Source organism: Hemitrygon akajei, chromosome 2 (assembly GCF_048418815.1).
Source record: "Hemitrygon akajei chromosome 2, sHemAka1.3, whole genome shotgun sequence".
Lineage (NCBI taxonomy): Eukaryota > Metazoa > Chordata > Chondrichthyes > Myliobatiformes > Dasyatidae > Hemitrygon > Hemitrygon akajei.
The window spans coordinates 96,793,758-96,812,538 of NC_133125.1; the positions used below are offsets into that span (position 1 = coordinate 96,793,758).

The window sequence follows — 18,781 nt, forward strand, 5'->3', positions numbered from 1 at the left end:
ACATATATGATTATGAATCATTAATGATGAGTTTCTTTCAACAGTAAGCTTGAAAAAAAGTGGCTGGGCAACGGAGGTGAGTTATTGAAAAAGATATAAATAACTGAATCAAAACCTGCTGATGGCTCAAGGTTTATGAGGAAAATTATGTTTAAAGCCACATACACAAGAGAAGCTATTTATGATTTTGGCTATGGTGCTTATGTCATAGAGTTACACAGCCCAGAAACAGGCCATTCGGCCTATTCTGTCCAGGCCTAATATCAAGTACCCATCCAGTGATAGAAGAAGGTAGTTGAAAAGAACCATTTCAATGGTTTGGATTAGGCAAGCACAAATTGGGAATATGTTCCCAGAAACAGTTAAGATAGGAAATTTGTAAGCTCTCCTTTACTTGGTTATTTGGTCATACTTTCATTCTGACTGCCATAAGAATATTTTCATTCTGAACACCACAGGGGAACAATTTGAAATCAAGTCTGTCTGGTATATTGAATGATAGAAAATAGACTACTTGGACTGCCATCGGACTTATCCAATTACTGACTGCTCAAGCTCAAGCTGGAACCTGAAACAAAAAAATAAACCGCTTGAGGAACTCAGTGAGTCAAGTAATTTGAGGGGGAAAAAGTAACCATCAGTCTGTAGTTGGTGGTGCCTTCACATGTGTTTCCTCCATTTGCCACACATCTGCTCTCAACCACCATCCTGACCTAGGTAGAGCAGAGATGGTTGCCCTGGTCCTGAACTTTTACCTCACTAACCTTCGTATCCAAACACATCACCCTTCACCACTTCTGCCAACTCCAACAGGATCCCAGCACCAGGCAAGTCCTCCCCTCTCCCCCTCTTTCTACTGTCAATGAGACCTGTTCTGCTCATCAATAAATCCCACCACTCATCGGACTGTACCTATCAACTTCCAGCCTCGGTCTCGATTCCCCATTACCATTCTACACACTGGATACCTTTAGACTTACAGGTTCTCAACCCAGAATATCAAACCATCCCCTTTTTTTCATGCATGCTGATTGATTGAGGTGGTAACCTGTGTCCTCGTTACATAAGCCTACCAGCTGGATTGGTGAATATGTTAAATTAGAAACAAATTTGTCAAAACTATCAATAGCATCCTCTAAACCTTTTGATGGTAATTGAGCAATAAGCTTGTCCTTGAGATTTGGAAAGTAACACTAATGTATTTTTCCAGGGACATTTTCTAATCTTGAGTAATCAGAGGAATGACATTGTTGCTGTTATGTTCACCCACTATGGGATCATGTCTTTTGCCTGAATGTAACCAACTGAATATGCAGGAACTCAAAGAAAGTTGTTCTTTCATGGTTAATCAAACCAGAATCTTTTTATTCACATAAATATTTATATGTCTGTGTTTTGGGCAAAGATCTTTGGAAGTATACAGCATCGTGCACAAGTCTTAGGCACTTTAGATTTTTCATAAGATTTCAGATGGTATGGTGTCCACAGAGCCCTGACCTCAATATCATCGACTGCCTGGAGAGACAGAAGCAAGCGACGCAGCCAAAGTCTGCAGAAGAAATGTGGCAAGTTTTCCAAGATGCTTAGAACAACCTAACAGCCGCGATTTTCTTATAAAACTGCACGACAATGCAGTTAGAATTGATGCAATTTTAAAAGCAAAGGGTGGTCACACCAAATATTGATTTGATTTAGTTTCCTTAGTACTGTTTACTGTTCTTTATAGTATTTTTTTGATATTTAGAAACTTTTCAATGCGTTATTTTTGAAAGCATCTTTGCCAGACAGATTTGTTTTTGCACAGTACTGTACACGTTAACACAGAGGGAAAAATTCTTCAGAAAGGTTCTCTGCTAGTTGTCGCCAATGTACAGCAGCAAAAATGGCCTGCTCACAGAGACATGTTTCAACACACCAAGTGAATGGAAGAGGCAGCATTTTTTTTTGTATTCCGTTGTATGGCTTCTCTGGAACATTCCCTGTATAACTGCTCCATGAATTACTGAAAAAGAAACTACAAAACTGAAATCCTACCTCACCCTGCTAAGTCTTTTCCAACATGTAACATGAAAGCAAACCAGGCAGTATCTATGGAAAAGAGTACAGTCAACATTTCAGGCCGAGACCCTTCATCAGGACTGGAGAAGGGGGAATCTGATAGGAGAGAACAGAAGGCCATGGAAGAATGAAAAGGGGGAGGAGCACCAGCAGGAGGCGATGAGCAGATAACGAGATAAGTTGAGGGAGGAAAATGGGAATGAAGAATGGTGAAGGCGCGGGGCAATGGATTACCGAAAGTCTGAGAAATTGATGTTTATGTCATCAGGTTGGAGGCTACCCAGTCGTAATATAAGTTGTTGCTCCTCCAATCTGAGTGTGGCCTCATCGCGACAGTAGAGCAGGCCATTGACTGACATGTCAGAATGGGGAATGGGAAGTGGAATTAAAATGGGTGGCCACTGGGAGATCCCGCTTGTTCTAGCAGATGTTCAGCAAAGCAGTCTCCCAGTCTGTGGTGGGTCTCACCAATATACAGGAGGCTGCACCAGGAGCACCAGAAACAGTAGATTAGCCCAGCAGACTCACAGGTAAAGTGTCACGATGAGGCCACACTCAAGTTGGAGGAACAACACCTTATATTCCATATGGGTAGCCTCCAACCTGATGGCATGAACATCAAATTCTCAAACTTCCTGTAATGCCCCTCCCTCTCCTTCACCATTCCCATTTCCCTCTCTCACTTTACCTCCTTACCTATCCATCACCTCCCACTGGTGCTCCTCCCCTTTCTCTTTCTTCCATGGCTTTCTGTCCTCTCCTATCAGATTCCCTCTTCTCCAGCTCTGATCTCTTTCACCAATCAACTTCCCAGCTTTTTACTTCACCACTCCCTCCCCCCTCTCCCAGCTTCACCCATCACCTCCTGCTTCTTCCTCCCTTTCCCTCACCTTCTTACTCTGACCCCTCATCTTTTCTCTCCAGTCCTAATGAAGGGTCTCGGCTCAAAACATCAACTGTACTCTTTTCCACAGATGCTGCCTGGCCTGCTGAGTTCCTCCAGCATTTTGTATGTGCTGCTTGGAATTCTAGCATCTGCAGACTTCCTCTTGTTTGTGATGTAATGTGCAAGTTATGCTTTCAACCAAGAAACAATATTTGTCCAAATTTCTGAATGGGAAGAGTGCAGAAGCAGGATTATATGGTGCTACACTTGCTAACTTGCAGTAACTGTTTGGTGATGTGGTTATCAGATCACACTGTCACAAGATGAGACCGTTGCTGGATCTCAACTTTTCAGTTAAACAACTCTGCCACATTCTGAATCACAATTGTCTGTTCCTTTAATCCAGACTTCCACTGTATTCCATGCTCAAGTGACTTTGCAGGGCGGTGTGCTAGTAAGGACATTCTCCATTCATTCCACATGAGCTTTAAGTATGGATATGTGTATGACAAGGCACTGAAATGTCTGGAAGAGAGAGACAGTGAGGTCATCTGTTCTTATCAAACATCCGTTCACCACCCTATATTTTCCAACAGGGTTCAATGTGAATCTCGGTTAATTTGAAAAACCATGTTCCTCAAAACAGTTCAAATTTATATCCAGCATATACACCAATAACAACAGTTGAAATGGCCGTCGCTATCTCCCAGGAGACTAAAGCAAGTTTTACCATTTCCCAGAATGCAATACTATGCAAATTCATTGTCCTGATGAGAAACATTTTATTAGAAAGACCAACTTCATACGTCTTTCCACAGGTGCTCCCTGAATTATTGAGTGTTTATAACATTACTGTATCTATAGCTGCTAAATCTCATGGATAAAAAAAAAGTTTAGAGAGACCTGGCCCAAACACTGGCAAATGGAACTAGCTCAGATAGATATCTTGATCACCAGGGAATAACTGGGCTGGGCCTGTTTGTGAGATGTCTAATTCTATGACTCAGTGAGTATTGTTTTTCAGGATGCCGTCATTTCACTGTATAAAATGTCCATAAGACATCGGAGCAGAATTAGGCCATCCAGCCTCTAGAGTCTGATTCACCATTCCTTCATGACTGATTTATCGTCCCTCTCAATCCTATTCTCCTGCCTTCTTTCTCAAACCTTTGATATGCTTACAAATCCCCTGCTTTACATACACCCAATGATTTGGCCTCCACAGCTGTCTGTGGCAATGAATTCCACAGACTCACTACCTTTGGCTAAAGAAATTCCTCCTCATATTTGTTCCAAATGTGCATCCCTCTATTCTGAGGCTGCTCCCTCTGATCCTAGACTCACCAATCACAGAAAACATCCTCCCCACATCCACTCTCCAGACCTTTCAAAATTTGACACGTACACAAGATCCCTCCCTCATTCTGCTAATCAATGATTACAGGCCCAGAGTCATCAAACACTCCTCATATGTCACTGGTTGTACGTGAAAAAAATCCTCTCAAATAACTAAGCATAACTTACTCTTCTGCGTTAAAATTAAACAAAAATGTTATACCGTTTAACAATTTTAACACAATTTCAGCCTATGAGAAAGTGCATTAGAGAGCATGGCTTTTGAGGATAAGTTGAGCAAGCTATGGCTTTTCTCTTTGGACAGAAGGATAAGAAGTGACTTGATCAAGGTGTACAAGATGATAAGAGACAGAGACAGCAGGAACAGGAATAGACTTTTTATCCCAGGGTGGAAATGGTTAATGTGAAGGGACATAACTTTAAGGTGTTTGGAGGAAAGATTAGGGAGGATGCCAGAGGTACTGTAGGCTTTTTTTAACACGGAGCATGGAGGGTGTCAGCCGTGATGGTGATGGCAGAAACATTAGGGACACTTAAGGGACTCTTATGAAAGCACATGGATGAACAAAACTGGAGGGTTATGTAGAAGGGTAGAGTTTTTCAGGGGTTACAACCATTTTTATGCCATGGACCAATACCATTAAAGAAGGGGTTTTTGGACCCCAGGTTGGGAACCCCTGGTAGATGGATCTTGGAGTAAGTTAAAATGTCAGCACAACATCAATGGCCAAAGGACCTGTGTTGTTCTATGTTTTATATTTGAGATAGGCTTCCCTCAGCTGTTACTAATTTCCTATTGCTTTAGTGTAAACACTCAAAGCACTTAATGACTTATAAACAAGGCAGCTGAAAGTATCAGTGTAATGGCTAATGGGCAGGGAGAGGCTCACCATTGTCCTCTTGCCCATTGGCCTCCGGTGTTCCATGCCGGGAAAGTTCTTCAGGCGCTTCTGGATAGATAATGGCTGTGTCACTCCGCTGCAAGTATTCTGCAATGCTAACCGCGTGGCTGTCTCCTTCCTCAAGCTTCCGTTTGGCAAAATACTCCTCGAGATCTGACGTGCAATCGACAGTCTTTCCTAAAAAAAGACATTGAGAAAGGCAAAAAAGGGGAGAAGAATGTCAGTTCTGCACAGACCAATCTCACTGCACAAGCCAGAATGACTTGGCATCTCTCGAGTCACAACGCACAGCTTTGAAGAACTGCAATTTTACTTGGAATTTTTGCTTCCCCATACTGTTTAGCTCTTGTGGGAACTCTAACTGTTAGGTGGAGATAGCTGAAATAATCACAAACAAAGCAAATAAAACCACAGCCTTCATTAGCCAGGAAATGACAGACCCTTATTGGTACATGCTGATTACAAGCCTAAACTGCCTGACTTGCTACCATGCCAAGTTTTACTTCTGTTTTCCTCAGTCTTGTTATCTTTCAGGGTTTTTCCTTGTTTATTTTTTGTTACTGGCATTTCATAGTTGCGTTGGGAATCTTGGTGCTATTTAAAGAAGAAAAAAAATATAGCCAGCAATTCTATGTATTTCAGTAACAATATGGCTACCAAGAAATTTTCAGCACAGAGAAAGTGGAGATTCCCTTAAATTCAGTAACTACAATGTTTTTGGTGCAGAAGTTAACCAGTTCATTGGCACATTATAAATGCTCTTAAAAGTTTAAAGGTCTTAACTGTTCATGCCAGACTGGTACTGGAGAGAGAACCGGTAATGCCCATTCTGCATCCTCAATGCTGCCATTAATTTTTGAGCATTGTACTTTTTTTAACAGTGACTTAAGACAGGGGTTGGGGGGTGGTAATGGGCCCAAGTTTACAGGAGAAGGATTGGGAGGCCCAAGCGTTAAGCTGGGATGAGAGTAATGGTAGCCATAAAGGGTTGGAGAATCACACATCCAGCTGATGAGGCAAAGTGGTCGTGGACACGTTGGAAGGACTAAGCTGGGAAGGAGTCTGAGGCCTGGACATCAGTTGATTAAAGACCAGAAGGTTCAGGGTCTGGACTTGGGGAAGATGGTACCAAGATTTGAAAGGTGGGGGGGGGAATCGGAAAAGTGTTAGGAGGTATGCCTAAGGTAACTAAGAGGTCTACTAGTTCCCAATCCATTAGCACATTGAAAGACCCCTCAATGTTCAAAAGTAAGCAATCTTGAGACAACTGTTTATGTTCCCAGCCAATCTCTCAGAGAGGGGTTGCATAAAGAATGGCATACTTTGACACATGCCAAAGCAGATGTCATATTAGGTGCTACAGGGTGATTCACTTTTATGGTAAAGCAAAATGGCCCCAAACCCCTTTTCTAGCTTTACATCTAGAACCGAATTAGTTACCCATTGGGTATCACTGAAAAAAATATAGTATTTAACAACTGAATTTCTAGGCCAACAGGTCACAAAATATTTGGACAAAATGCTCTCCTGGCAAATTGCCATCTATAAACTTGCCGATGACATAACTATTGTTGGTAGAAGTTCAGACGGCGATGAAGAGGTGTACAGGAGTGCGATAGATCAGCTGGTTGAGTGGTGTTGCAATAACGACCTTGCACTCAATGTCAGTAAGACTAAAGAATTGATTGTGGACTTCAGAAAGTGGACGTTGAGGGAGCACACTCCAGTCCTCTTCAAGGGATCAGAAGTGGAAAGGGTGAGCAGTTTCAAGTTCCTGGGTGTTAACACCTCTGAGGATACTATCCTAGGCCCAACATATTGATACAATTACAAAGAAGGAACCGCATCGACTATGCTTCACTAGGAATTTGTGGAGAATTGGTATGTTACCAAAGACACTTGTAAATTTCTACAGATATACTGTGGAGAGCATCACCGTCTGGTATGGAGGGGCCACTGCACAGGGTTGGAAATAGCCGTAAAAGGTTGTATGCTCAGCCAGCTTTATCATGGGCACTAGCCTCCCCAGCATCCTGGATACCTTCAAAAGTTGATGCCTGAAAAAGGGGCATCCATCATTAAGGACCCCATCACCCAGGACATACTCTCTTCTTATTGCTATCATCAAGGAGGAGGTAAAGGAGTCTGAAGACACACACTCAATGTTTCAGGAACAGCTTCTTCCCCTCTGCCATCAGATTTCTGAATGGACAATGAACCCATGAACACTAGCTCAGTATTTTTCCCGCACTTCTTATAATTTATAGTTTTCATTTTTATGCATTGCATTGTACAGCTGTTGGAAAACAACAAATTTCATGACATATGCCATTGATATTACACCTGATTTTGAAACTCTTATGCTTTGAGGGGCAGAATCAAGGTGAAACTTGATGCTTCCCCATGCTGTTTTTATTCTCTGCTTTGTGCTCACTTCAAACTCAGTATTGAGGAGAATCTGGAAATAGATTACCTTCCAGTCTTCCAGAACTTGAGAGGAAAATTGTCTCTAGCAACTCTTGCTGAAGTGGTGAGAAAGGTAGGGGTGGGGGAATGGCAGTGTATCGGGGTAGAACTGGAAAAGGGTGCTGAAATGGGTGATGGAAATCCTGTGGTTGAGAATGCCATTGTCTGAGGATCTCACACTATCCTGACATGAAAATATAACACCATTGTTTATGGGTTTAATCCTGAACATCTCATTTTTACTGTGCACTGTATCAGCTGTTATGGTCGAAATGACAATAAAAAGTGACTTGACTTGAACCTCTCCCCCAGTGGTACTGTGGGAGTACCTTCTCCAGAAGGACAGCATTTCAAGGAGGTGACTCTCAGGAACTATAAGTTCAGACCTTCTCCTGTGACAGCCAGATACTGAAAATTGAATAAATAAATAAATGGTAGAGATTGAGGGCCTGATTGTGTGGAACCTGCAGTCCAAACAGGAAATACGCCTCTTCACTAACAAACTGCTTATACTTCCATATTGTCACATGGACGAATGGAGGATTCTGAGCAAGGACAGCCATCACTAACATTTTTTTTTGGAAAGGGATTATTTTGTACTCTAACTAGCAGAATCCAAAAGTTGTACTTCTGTTTCAAGAAGTTGCTCGGGATGCATTAAAAATGGTCACTGTTGATTGGCAATGAGCTTAAAGCCTGTAAAGATTCTGTGCAGTCTATCTCATTACTAAACCGAGATGCTTAGAGTCCATTTTGCACCTGAAAAAAATTAGTGCAACACATACCAATTTCCAATTCATCACTGAAGCTGCCGTTTCACTCTAGCAACCTCAGCCTATCAAACTGGTGGGGCTTCTTTTCCAAGATCACTCCGGCCTAAGCAGAAATGGTAATCTACTTTAGGTAATGACCCATCCAAAGTCTCGGATTTAGTTCTATCTAAATCCACTTACTATAGGTTGAAAATGAAGTGGCAGATTTAAATCAAAAAGCTCTCACATGCACAATTATACTAATGGCCATGCATTGAAAGCTACCATTAAGCATAAGAGTAATGTTGGAATAGTGGCATAATACCCACAAAAGAATGGATGGTCAACCAAAAACTCACTGTACTACAGAGAATTATAAACATAAATTGGCCAACCCTTTGTCAGTCTACAGTGATGAAATAAATAAAGAAGAATTTTTTACACAGCATTGAATAAAAGAAAAATTAGGATGGCACAGCACCAGTGGCCTGGATTCACAACACTTTACAGTTTCAGAGACCTGGGTTCAATTCCCACCGCTGCCTGTAAGGAGTCTGTAAGTTCTCCTTGTGACCACACCGGTTTCCTCCAGGTACTCCGGTTTTCTCCCACAGTCCGAAGGTGTACCGGTTGGTAGGTGAATTGGTAATTGTAAGTTGTCCCTTGTTTAGACGAGGATAAAATTAGGGGATTGCTGGGAAGTGTAGCTCGAAGGGCCCGAAAGGCCTACTTTGTGCTGTATGTCAATAAATTTTTTAAAAGTCTAAGTTATAACTTTATTAGAGTAACAGATTATCCCATTAAAGAACAAAATATTAAAAATTATATGTTTTGCCAACATCAAAATGCTACAGTAGATCCTGACATGTCAGATAGGGTGGTGGTGCAGTCTTTGAAAATACAGTATGAGGAACCTGCTAAACAGGACTGAAACGGAACATAAAATATGTATTTAAATCTATCTTTGGTTTTTGATGCTCTTGCAAAATCAGAAACAGCTTAGCTAATTGCCTCTGTTTATTTCAAAACCTGTGACCAGTTTTCACGAGATTAGCAAAATATGTCATAGTGCAACCAGCTACTGGTAAAGTTCCCATCTGAAGTTAAATTTAGACCGAAACGCACGTCTCTGTGGTTCAGTGTTGCAACTTTGATTTGCATTCTGGAAAACACCTTGATGAACTGAAATATAAAAAAGGGCTCAGCCCACTTAAAAGGAGAAAGGAGCTCATTTGAAACTACCTAGGACAAAGAGTACAAGTTTTCAATACTGCTGTGTGGTGGCTTTAATAAAAGCTCTTTATCAGGTGGAAAAAAAATTCTTGAAATGCTCATGAACACATGGCTCCTCATTTCCTACTTAAAATCAGTTGTTGGATTCACCTAGAATGGCTTTGAAGAACTTTGGATCAGAATTAAAGGGACTCAATCCCATGACTGTCTGCTGTTTAATTTACTGTTGTTTACGTAAAGAATAAGCTAATTTAGACTGCAGAGACCGTTAGATACACAAACATTACTACATCTGTGGATTTCCAGCCACACACAGGGAATTGAACCCATTAGATTATTTGGGAGGTGGTACATGGTTGTAAGGGAAAGCTAATTGGAAAGCACAGGAAGACTGAAAGTAAGGGCTGATATAAATCTAATTGAAGTAAACCCACAGCTTTATTCAGAGCACACCTCAGCCAGACAAGTTTTTAAAAAATAAGTAACCACTGTTTTATGGTGAGGCTTTTATGGTAAAGCATCATACTGATGAAAAATGCTTGAAAGAACAGTCTATGTACTCACCTGTACCTTTAACTCTACTAGGCTGAAGTGTGGCTTCAGGCCCCATGGTGTCATATTCTTCCTTCATTTCTTCTGTAGAGAAAGAGGACAGGAGAAGGGACTAAGTTTTATGAGCTTTTTTTTTATAGTGGTGTTGGAACCTGCCAGTCACAGCAAGCAAGACCTGGTGAAGTGAGGGAGTCTTTTAAGGTAAACACAGACTGCACTGAACGTTTGGCTTCATCAACTTTGTTCTCGTCTTTTCAATGAATCCAATAACTCTGCCTCAGAGCAGTATTTATTTACCTTCAGTGTTACAGCTAGCAATGAAAATCAAAGGTACTCAAGGAAGAAAATAGGGATTAAAAAATCCCAAGAATTAAAGGAAGAGAGAAACAAACTCACACAAAAATAGGGCTGTCAGCTTCAAAAAACAATCCAAGTCAGCAATTTTAATTCACAAATATACACTGAAATTGAGGTATTTCTGGTAAGAGATTAATAGAAATATAGCCATTGTATTATACTGTTGCTCATCCATGTGAGTCATGTGTATCATAAGTTTTTCATCTGAGGGTTCTTTAACCGTCTGAGGAAATAAATGACACAATTTTTGTGTAATAATGGCAATGCCCCAGCTTTCTACTTCTCTAACCATCTGAGTACCTTTTTTAGGTAAAGGGTAAGAGATTTACTTCAGTTCTCTACTATCTGTTTGCTTCACCCAGCATTCATAAATAGGAAAAAATGTTTACAGATTTCTTTCTTGAACTCAGTTTTGTTGTTGCAGTTGCATAGACTGTGTGGCACCTAAAGTGAAAACCACTACAATCATGGCCTTGTAAACAAACTAGACTCAAAACAGAACATTCACGCTGTGTAAAAGAGGCAGTATCCCTTTGGTTAGTCCCTTGAGGCTAGGTTTGAAAGAAAGACGGGCAAAAACACTTTTTTTTTTACACATGTCGTTGTCTTCGAGTGCAAAATGATCAATGTGCCACAGTAAATAATACAGCAGCCATGGACGACAGATATCAGAAAGCCTGTTTGTTAAGCACTCCTCAGTACATGTTAAGTTCTCTCACTACAGATCACTTAATCATTCTTTTTCTTTAACTAATATAAGAAAGCAATAAATACACTCTAAAACAATCATAATGTGCTATTATTTATTGTTCATGGAAGAAATTTCAAAGAGCCACTTGGTTCTGGATGCTAAGGGTTGAAGAAGAAAAAGAAGCCGATTCGCAGGTGATATATTTGAGCGTCAGTCAGTGATAATGATGTCATGTTTTCCAGCACACTGTGTCCACCATTGTGGGATAAAAGAATGTCAAGGACAATTCAAAACACAAAACTTTTATTGTGCTGTAACCGGAAGGAACAGAAAGAACTTGAGCAGGTCAACTACGCTCTTCAGCTGAGAACCTATTTCCTGAGAGAGCGAGAGAGAGAGAGAGAGAGAGAGAGAGAGAGAGAGAGAGAGATTAGGAGGGGGGGAGAGAGAGAGAAAGAGAGAGAGAGAGAGAGAGAAAGAAAGAGAGAGAGTGTGTGAGATTGAGAAAGAGAGAGAGAGGGAGAGGGGGAGAGGGAGAGGAGAGAGATAAAGAGGAGGGGAGAGTAGATCTGAAGGAGAAGAACATCTGAGCCCATACTGACACTAAATATTCACTGAGTGGCACAGAAGTAAAATTGTTTCGGAGTTTAGCAATGACAGATTGGAGTTGAGGAATATCTTTATGTGTATGAGTATCTGTGTCGTGTAACAGCTTCAATACTGTCTGCCTGCTCAGATTGTGCATCTGTGTAAAGCAGTATAGATGAAATTGCTGCTGGAGGAATGAAAATAAATCGCTAAAATAAAATTATATAATCACGGATAGAATCTATGTCACCAGATGATAAAATTACGAATTAGTCAGTGAGTGAATTGTTGGCAAGTGGCAGTTTATTTTCAAGGTTAGAATCTGTGCCTGTGGCCTGAAAGGAGTTAAATGTACAGCCTTCATTCTATAAGGATCTCACAAAGTCTTCCAGTTTTCAAGCAGACAGATAATTTTTGTATCACTTTAGCCATTCACTTATTTCTTCACAGCCAAATTGTTCATCCTACCACAGTTCTAACGACTCCAGTAGCTCCAAGCATTCAGGCCTCCGTTAACAAAACGGGTTGGAGCACAACGGGAAAGACTGCTGGAGCAAGGTGTAGAAGCAGGAAAAATTGCAATGTTTAAAAGACATTTGGATAGGTATATGGGGAGAAAAGGTTTAGGGGCAAACATAAGCAACAGGACAACATCTGAATTGTTATGGACAGGTTGGCCAAAAGGGCCTGCTTTATAACTCTATAACTCTGAATGAAACATTGCATAAGGAACCATTGTATACTTGGGAACTCAGAATATTAATGGGTAACTCAACTGAAATTTTTGGGATATCAATTATAAGTGTTGTACTAAGAAAGCATCTCCACTGGCAGGCCATTTACAACTGAAGTTAGGAAACATATCTGGTAAATTTCTGGATCTTTTTTCTGAAAATGAAAGCCAATAAAAATTCAATGGTCAATTTTAAATCTGAGATTCAGGTTTTCGGTTTTTTTTGGGAAATGATTAGAGGGGCCAAGGAATAAAATTGGTTATTTATTTCTCTATATGGCAAAGCAAGTAGTTCTAATTTTTGGTTCACACCTCTCCCTTCTTTGACTACTACTTCCATGCCTTGACTGAGTTGATCCACCATAGAACTCACTCCTACTCTCTCACAGCTGATCATGGTGTCTCAGTTCTGTTTGGTTGTGCAAATGCAGAATGTGTCAAGCATGTATAATAAAAATTCCTTACATTAAAGGTCTGATTTAACTCATTGCAAAACTGACATGGGGTGTGAGTCTGTATTGATTCTATTTACTTCAGCTAAACAAACCTCTAAACTCCATGTCCCAAATTCATTCCAGGTAGAAAGAGCTTGGAGCTTCCCTCATACAATTAAGTAGTGTTTTCCTTTGTTTCAGATATCCGACTCTAGTCAGTTGCCTACCTGCAGGAGCAGATAGCTCTGATCCAGGGAAAGGGTTAACACACTTGTAATGAAGTTGACTAATGAATCGCTAATGCCTGACCATGTCTTCAGAATGTAGCCTTGACAGCTTTGCAGTGGGCGTTATGCATGTTCTCTGGGGTGACCTTACACTAGCCCATTGTACTTATTAGCAATATGGATTATTGCCAGAACTTACTGAAGCTGGTATGACACTGCCATGCCTTCACTTGTGTAGGCGCAAACTGTGTATGGATTGACTACACATAATGTTCTGCTCCACGCGTGCCTTTAGTGTCAATCGTCGCAGTGCCAAAGTCTTGCTAATTTACTTTAGAATTTAAATATAAGAAAATGTTAAGTGATATAGACTGAGCTGCCTCAAGCTGCTAAGTGGCATTCTGGAAGGTATCACTTGTCAAGATTAGTCTCAATGTATACTGATATATTACACAAACTCTCCATCCCATTCCTCATATGATATTAAATTTGATTTTTTAAAATCTTTTTTTAAGCAATCAGATAATCAAAGTGCTCCACGATCAGCAACAAAAATATTAGGTTGGCTCTGATTCTTCATAACTCTGCCTAGTTCCTACTGATATTACCAATGTAAGCACAGCAGATGACTGTAGTATTGGCTTTGGCTACCACATCGGCCACTGTCAGACAGCCTTTTCATTCACATGTGAACAATGGCTTCTTACACAAGATATCTGAGGGCAACAACCACTCATGGAGCCCTACACCAGCCAGGGGAATGAAAAAAACAAAGAATATTCCTGTTATGGAGGAACAGCAGAAAATGCTTAATGTGCTTGCAGGACCCTTGAATCTTTCCCCCTCCACTGGCTAAGATTCCTTCTATCAAAGTATTTTAATGCATAAAATTATCTGGGGCTATTCTGACCAGCAGCTACATGTGACTGATACCATTAGAAGCTAAACAACTAAACAATCCAGCACCTAACAGGGTACTAAATTATTTTCTATACCACCTCAACTGTCCACACTCTATTATGCACACATTTTCAATCTGGAATTTTTGTCACAGGGAAAATGCTGCATTTTTTGAAGATAATAAGCATTATAGTGAAACTTTGCACCTTCAGTATTTGTGTTTTGGCTAATGTCTTTTTAAGATATAATTATTTAATACACACTTATATCATGTAGTACCATCTTGAAACATTTCATAAAGCATTTTGCGCTGAATTACTATTGAAAGCAGTGACTTGCCATGTGGGCAGTCAGAGCTGAACTGGTGAAACTTCACGAGAACAGAAAAATCAGAAGCAAAAGCAGTTCATGCAGTCCCTTTGGCCTGCTCCACTGTAGATTTTGAATCTTATCCATTTACCCACCTAATCATTATTCCTTCAATTCCCTCACTATCAACAACTGAACTTGCAAAGCCATCTGCATGCAGAACAAATAAATTGCTGATCGCCTACACTAAGACTCTATTCCCTTCTCTACCCTTGTGCCCAGTTCACACACCCATTGGTCCCAAGTTGTTTTTGAGCAACAATAGCATTAAGTCATGGATTCATAGAGACAGGGAAACAGGCCTTTCAGCCTAACCAATCCATGCTGACCAATATGCCCATCTATCTGGTACCAATTGCCTGTATTTGACCCAGATACCCCTAAACTTTCCTTATCCGACTTCTTGTCCAATTGCATTTTAAATGTTGTTAGTTGTGGGATTTGACTTTTTGGTTGATCAATGCTAAACATGAATGAAGTGCAGAGCACACAGGGAAGAGGACCAAAATGACTTACCGCTTTCTTGGCTATTAAAGTTGAAAGTTTCATTAATGTAATGTCCACCTTTACTTCCTTAGTAGTTTGCAGAGATTCCACATAACATCTGAAACTTTTGACAAACTTCTATGGATGTGTAGTGGAGAGTATATTGACTGGCCACCAATGCCTTTGAATGGAAAATCCTACAAATAGTTGTGGATTTAGCCTAGTACATCACAGGTAAAGCCCTCCCAAGCAATCATTGAGCACATCTACATGAAATGCTGTCATAGGAAAGCAGCATCCATCATCAGGGATCCCCAACATCCAGGTCGTGCTCTCTTCTCACTGCTGCCATCAGATAGAAGGTATAAGAGCCTCAGGCCTCGCACCACCAGGTTGAAGAAAAGTGATTACCCCTCAGCCATCAGGTTCTTGAACAAAAGGGGAAAACTACACTCAACTTCGCTTGCCCCATCATTGAAATGTTCCCACAACCAATGAAATCACGTTCTGGAACTCTTTATCTTATTATCTCATGTTTTTATTATTTATTGCTATTTACTTATATTTGCATCTGTCCTCTGGTTGATTTTTCATTGATCCTGTTATAGATACTATTCTCAGAATCAGAATCAGATGTAATATCACTGGCATGACGTGAAATGTGTTAACTTTACAGCAGCACTACAATTAAATACATCACAAGTAAATATAGAGGGGAAAAATGAGTTACATAAAGTTTATATATATATATATATATATATATTAAAGAGTTAAGTTTAAATAAGTAGTGCAAAAAAAAACAGAAATAAAAAGTAGTGAGGTAATATTCATAGGTTCAATGTCCAATGTCCCCGATGGCAGAGGGGAAGAAGCTGTTCCTGAATCACTGAGAGTGTGCCTTCAGGCTTCTGTACCTCCTTCCCGATGGTAACAGTGTGAAAAGGGTATGTTTTGGATGGTGGGGCTCCTTAATGATGGATGCTGCCTTTCTAAGGCACCGCTCCTTGAAGATGTCTTGGGATACTATGGAGGCTACTACCCATGATGGACCTCACTACTGCAATCTTATACAGAAGCACCAACCACATCATAGTAGACAGTGATGCAGCCAGTCAGAACGCTCTCCAGGGTACACTTGTAGAAGTTTTCAAGTATTTTAGGCGACAAACAAAATCTCCTAATGAAATATAGTTGTTGTCTTGCCTCCTTTATAGCTGCATCTACTCTATAGATTTGCTGAGCATGTCCACAAGAAAATGAATCTCAGGAGTACATGTGGTGACATATATGTACTTGGAATTAATAAAATTTACTTGGAACATCACACATTACTCCTGGTTGCTCCTTTCAATCATCCTGTGCTCCGTGCCCTGCCTTTCTGAGAACATTACTTACCTAAGGACTATTGATGGCCAATACAAAGCTGGCATCTGCATGTTAGCTTGGCTCACCAAAACAATGCCCAATATCAAAAGCAACACTCACAATATGCTGGAGGAACGCAGCAGGCCAGACAGCCTCAACGAAAAAGAGTAAGCAGTCGATGTTTTGGGCCAAGACTTTTCATCAGGATTATAAAGAATGTCAGAGTAAGACAGTGGGGGAACGGGAGGAAGACATATAGGATAGTAGGTGATAGTGAAACCAGGAGTGGGAGAGGGGGAAGTAAAGAGCTGGGAAGTTGATTGATGGAAGTGGTAAAGGTCTGGAGAGGGGGGAATCTGATGAGAGATGGTAGAAGACCATGAAAGAATGGGAAGGGGGAGGAGCACCTGAAGATGGTGATGGGCGGGTAAGGAGATCATATGAGGGAAGAAAACAGGAATGGGGAATGGTGAAGGGGAGGCGGGGAGATTACTAGACATTTGAGAAACGGAGACTTATGCCCAATATCAAATGCATTTGGACCTGCTGTGAGAAATGTCAAAATTCTAAGCCACTATGCCTCTCAAGTTTTCTGAGTCAATATTTGCAGTTTTAAATCCCTCCTTGTAAATTGAATTAAGGCATATATTTACTGCAAGGAGTCAAATGAGTTGTGTTTACTTGCAAATACAACAAAGCCAGCAAGTATGTCAAAAATAGATTATATTCCTTGTTTAGATTTGTATTGAGGTTTGTTCCCATGTGAAATTTCACATATATTGTCAGTGTAATTTATAATCAGTTGTAAAAAGAAAATTGTGAATACAGATTATAACTGAATTTGGTGCCCAAGCTAAAAGAACAGCTGACTCCCATGTTTTGAATGGGAGGTTTGAGGGGAGGAATTATGTTACATTCACAAAGACCTGTGCTCTCTTTGAACCAGCACAGACATTTGTTAAATGCAATTCATTTTCAAATCCCAGTATCAGTTCTGACAATCCAAGCAAATTATACCATTTATTTAAAGGCTATTTGAGTGGCTGAACCTGGGCATTGAACTTGTAGATAAAAGTCAAGCTGATTAGAATCTTCACAGGAAAAAGTAAAAGAGATTATACAGAGAAAATTATAAAAAAAATAAAAAGACTGTTTTACCTATAAAACATTGCATTACAATCTTTTTATTTCTTTTCCACTTAAGGTTTTAGATAATACTATTGAAAAGTAATTGTATTGACATTGTAAATGTTTTTTAAGGACCAGTGGGAGATCTCAAAGAGTGCAATTTAATTCAAAAAACCTGACAATAATGAGAGAAAGTGTTTTCTGTGTTTAACCTCCAGTTTAGCTTGCACAGACAACTTCAAAACCATGCGGTGTTGATACTTCCTCAGAGAAGGATCTAAGATATGGCAGCAAATTATGCAGAGCGAGAAGTGTAGAAAGAACTCAAAAGTTTAACTGAAACTTTTGATGAATAAAAATATTCAACTGCCAACATTACAATATCAAGATGGGACAGGGAGTTTTTAACAGGACAATAATACAAGATAGATAAAGTTTTTATTAATATCATCTGAATTTCCGTCAGAGCCACTGTCTGAAAACATTACTGTTTGTCTGAGGTTTGGTTTTCTACTCTTAATAAAACCAAGATTCAAATGTTCCAAAGTGCTTTACGTCCAGTAACATCTGAAATAGGTTGTTAATGTTGTATTGTAGTAGAAACAGTACATAGGGAAAACTTCTGATCATTTCTCAGTTGTCAGTAGTGAAACCAACAACATACATTTATAGATGACACCCAAGCTCATGCCATATAACTTAAATTGTAACATATGATTCATTCTGCAACAAGAGGGACAGGGATTGGACCATGTTCCTACATCCTAAGGTTAACAACACTAGGAATCATTATTCTCATTAGATGCATGAAAAGGATTCAATATAAAAGATTAATTTAGAAGTGTTAGTGCCTTCCGTAGGAGTTGCATTTCCTTTGGCAATCATCTCCTACCCTAATTAAACATATTTATCTTTCTACCACTCTCTGTTATTTCTTTATTACATTTTAACTTTATTGTTAACAGTTAAAAATTTTCAAGTAATAATGAATGTAATTGTGATTCCTCTTTGGTTAACTGATGAATCTTTTTTTAAAAAGTTGACATTTTTAAATGCAAAGATTAAAGCTGTGAGTGGTTGTGAATTATTAGATTCACAATACCAAGCACATGATCCACAGCTTTACATTTACAACCCAAAATATTGTTAATTTTTGTGTTGAAGTGTAACTCTCCTACCATTACGAATTCTGTCAAATGATCTTCTGATGGGTGTTCTTGAAAAAAGTTCCAGGACTTTTCGTGCAATTATCAAGGACACGTAACTGAAGTGAAATCCCTGGGGCAAGGGTGCAAACT

General features: G+C 39.9%; 1 protein-coding gene across 2 annotated transcripts in view; it reads right to left on the reverse strand.

The window, feature by feature from the left end:
* LOC140714608 (zinc finger E-box-binding homeobox 2-like) overlaps positions 1-18,781 on the reverse strand; it is a 148,052-nt gene that overhangs the window by 17,146 nt on the left and 112,125 nt on the right. For both annotated transcript variants that reach the window (XM_073025960.1, XM_073025951.1), the window contains exons 4-5: positions 10,218-10,289; positions 5,191-5,379 (exon numbers count right to left, since the gene is read on the reverse strand). In XM_073025960.1, the coding sequence (XP_072882061.1) occupies positions 5,191-5,379; positions 10,218-10,289 (261 nt within the window). The remainder of the gene's footprint in view (positions 1-5,190; positions 5,380-10,217; positions 10,290-18,781) is intronic.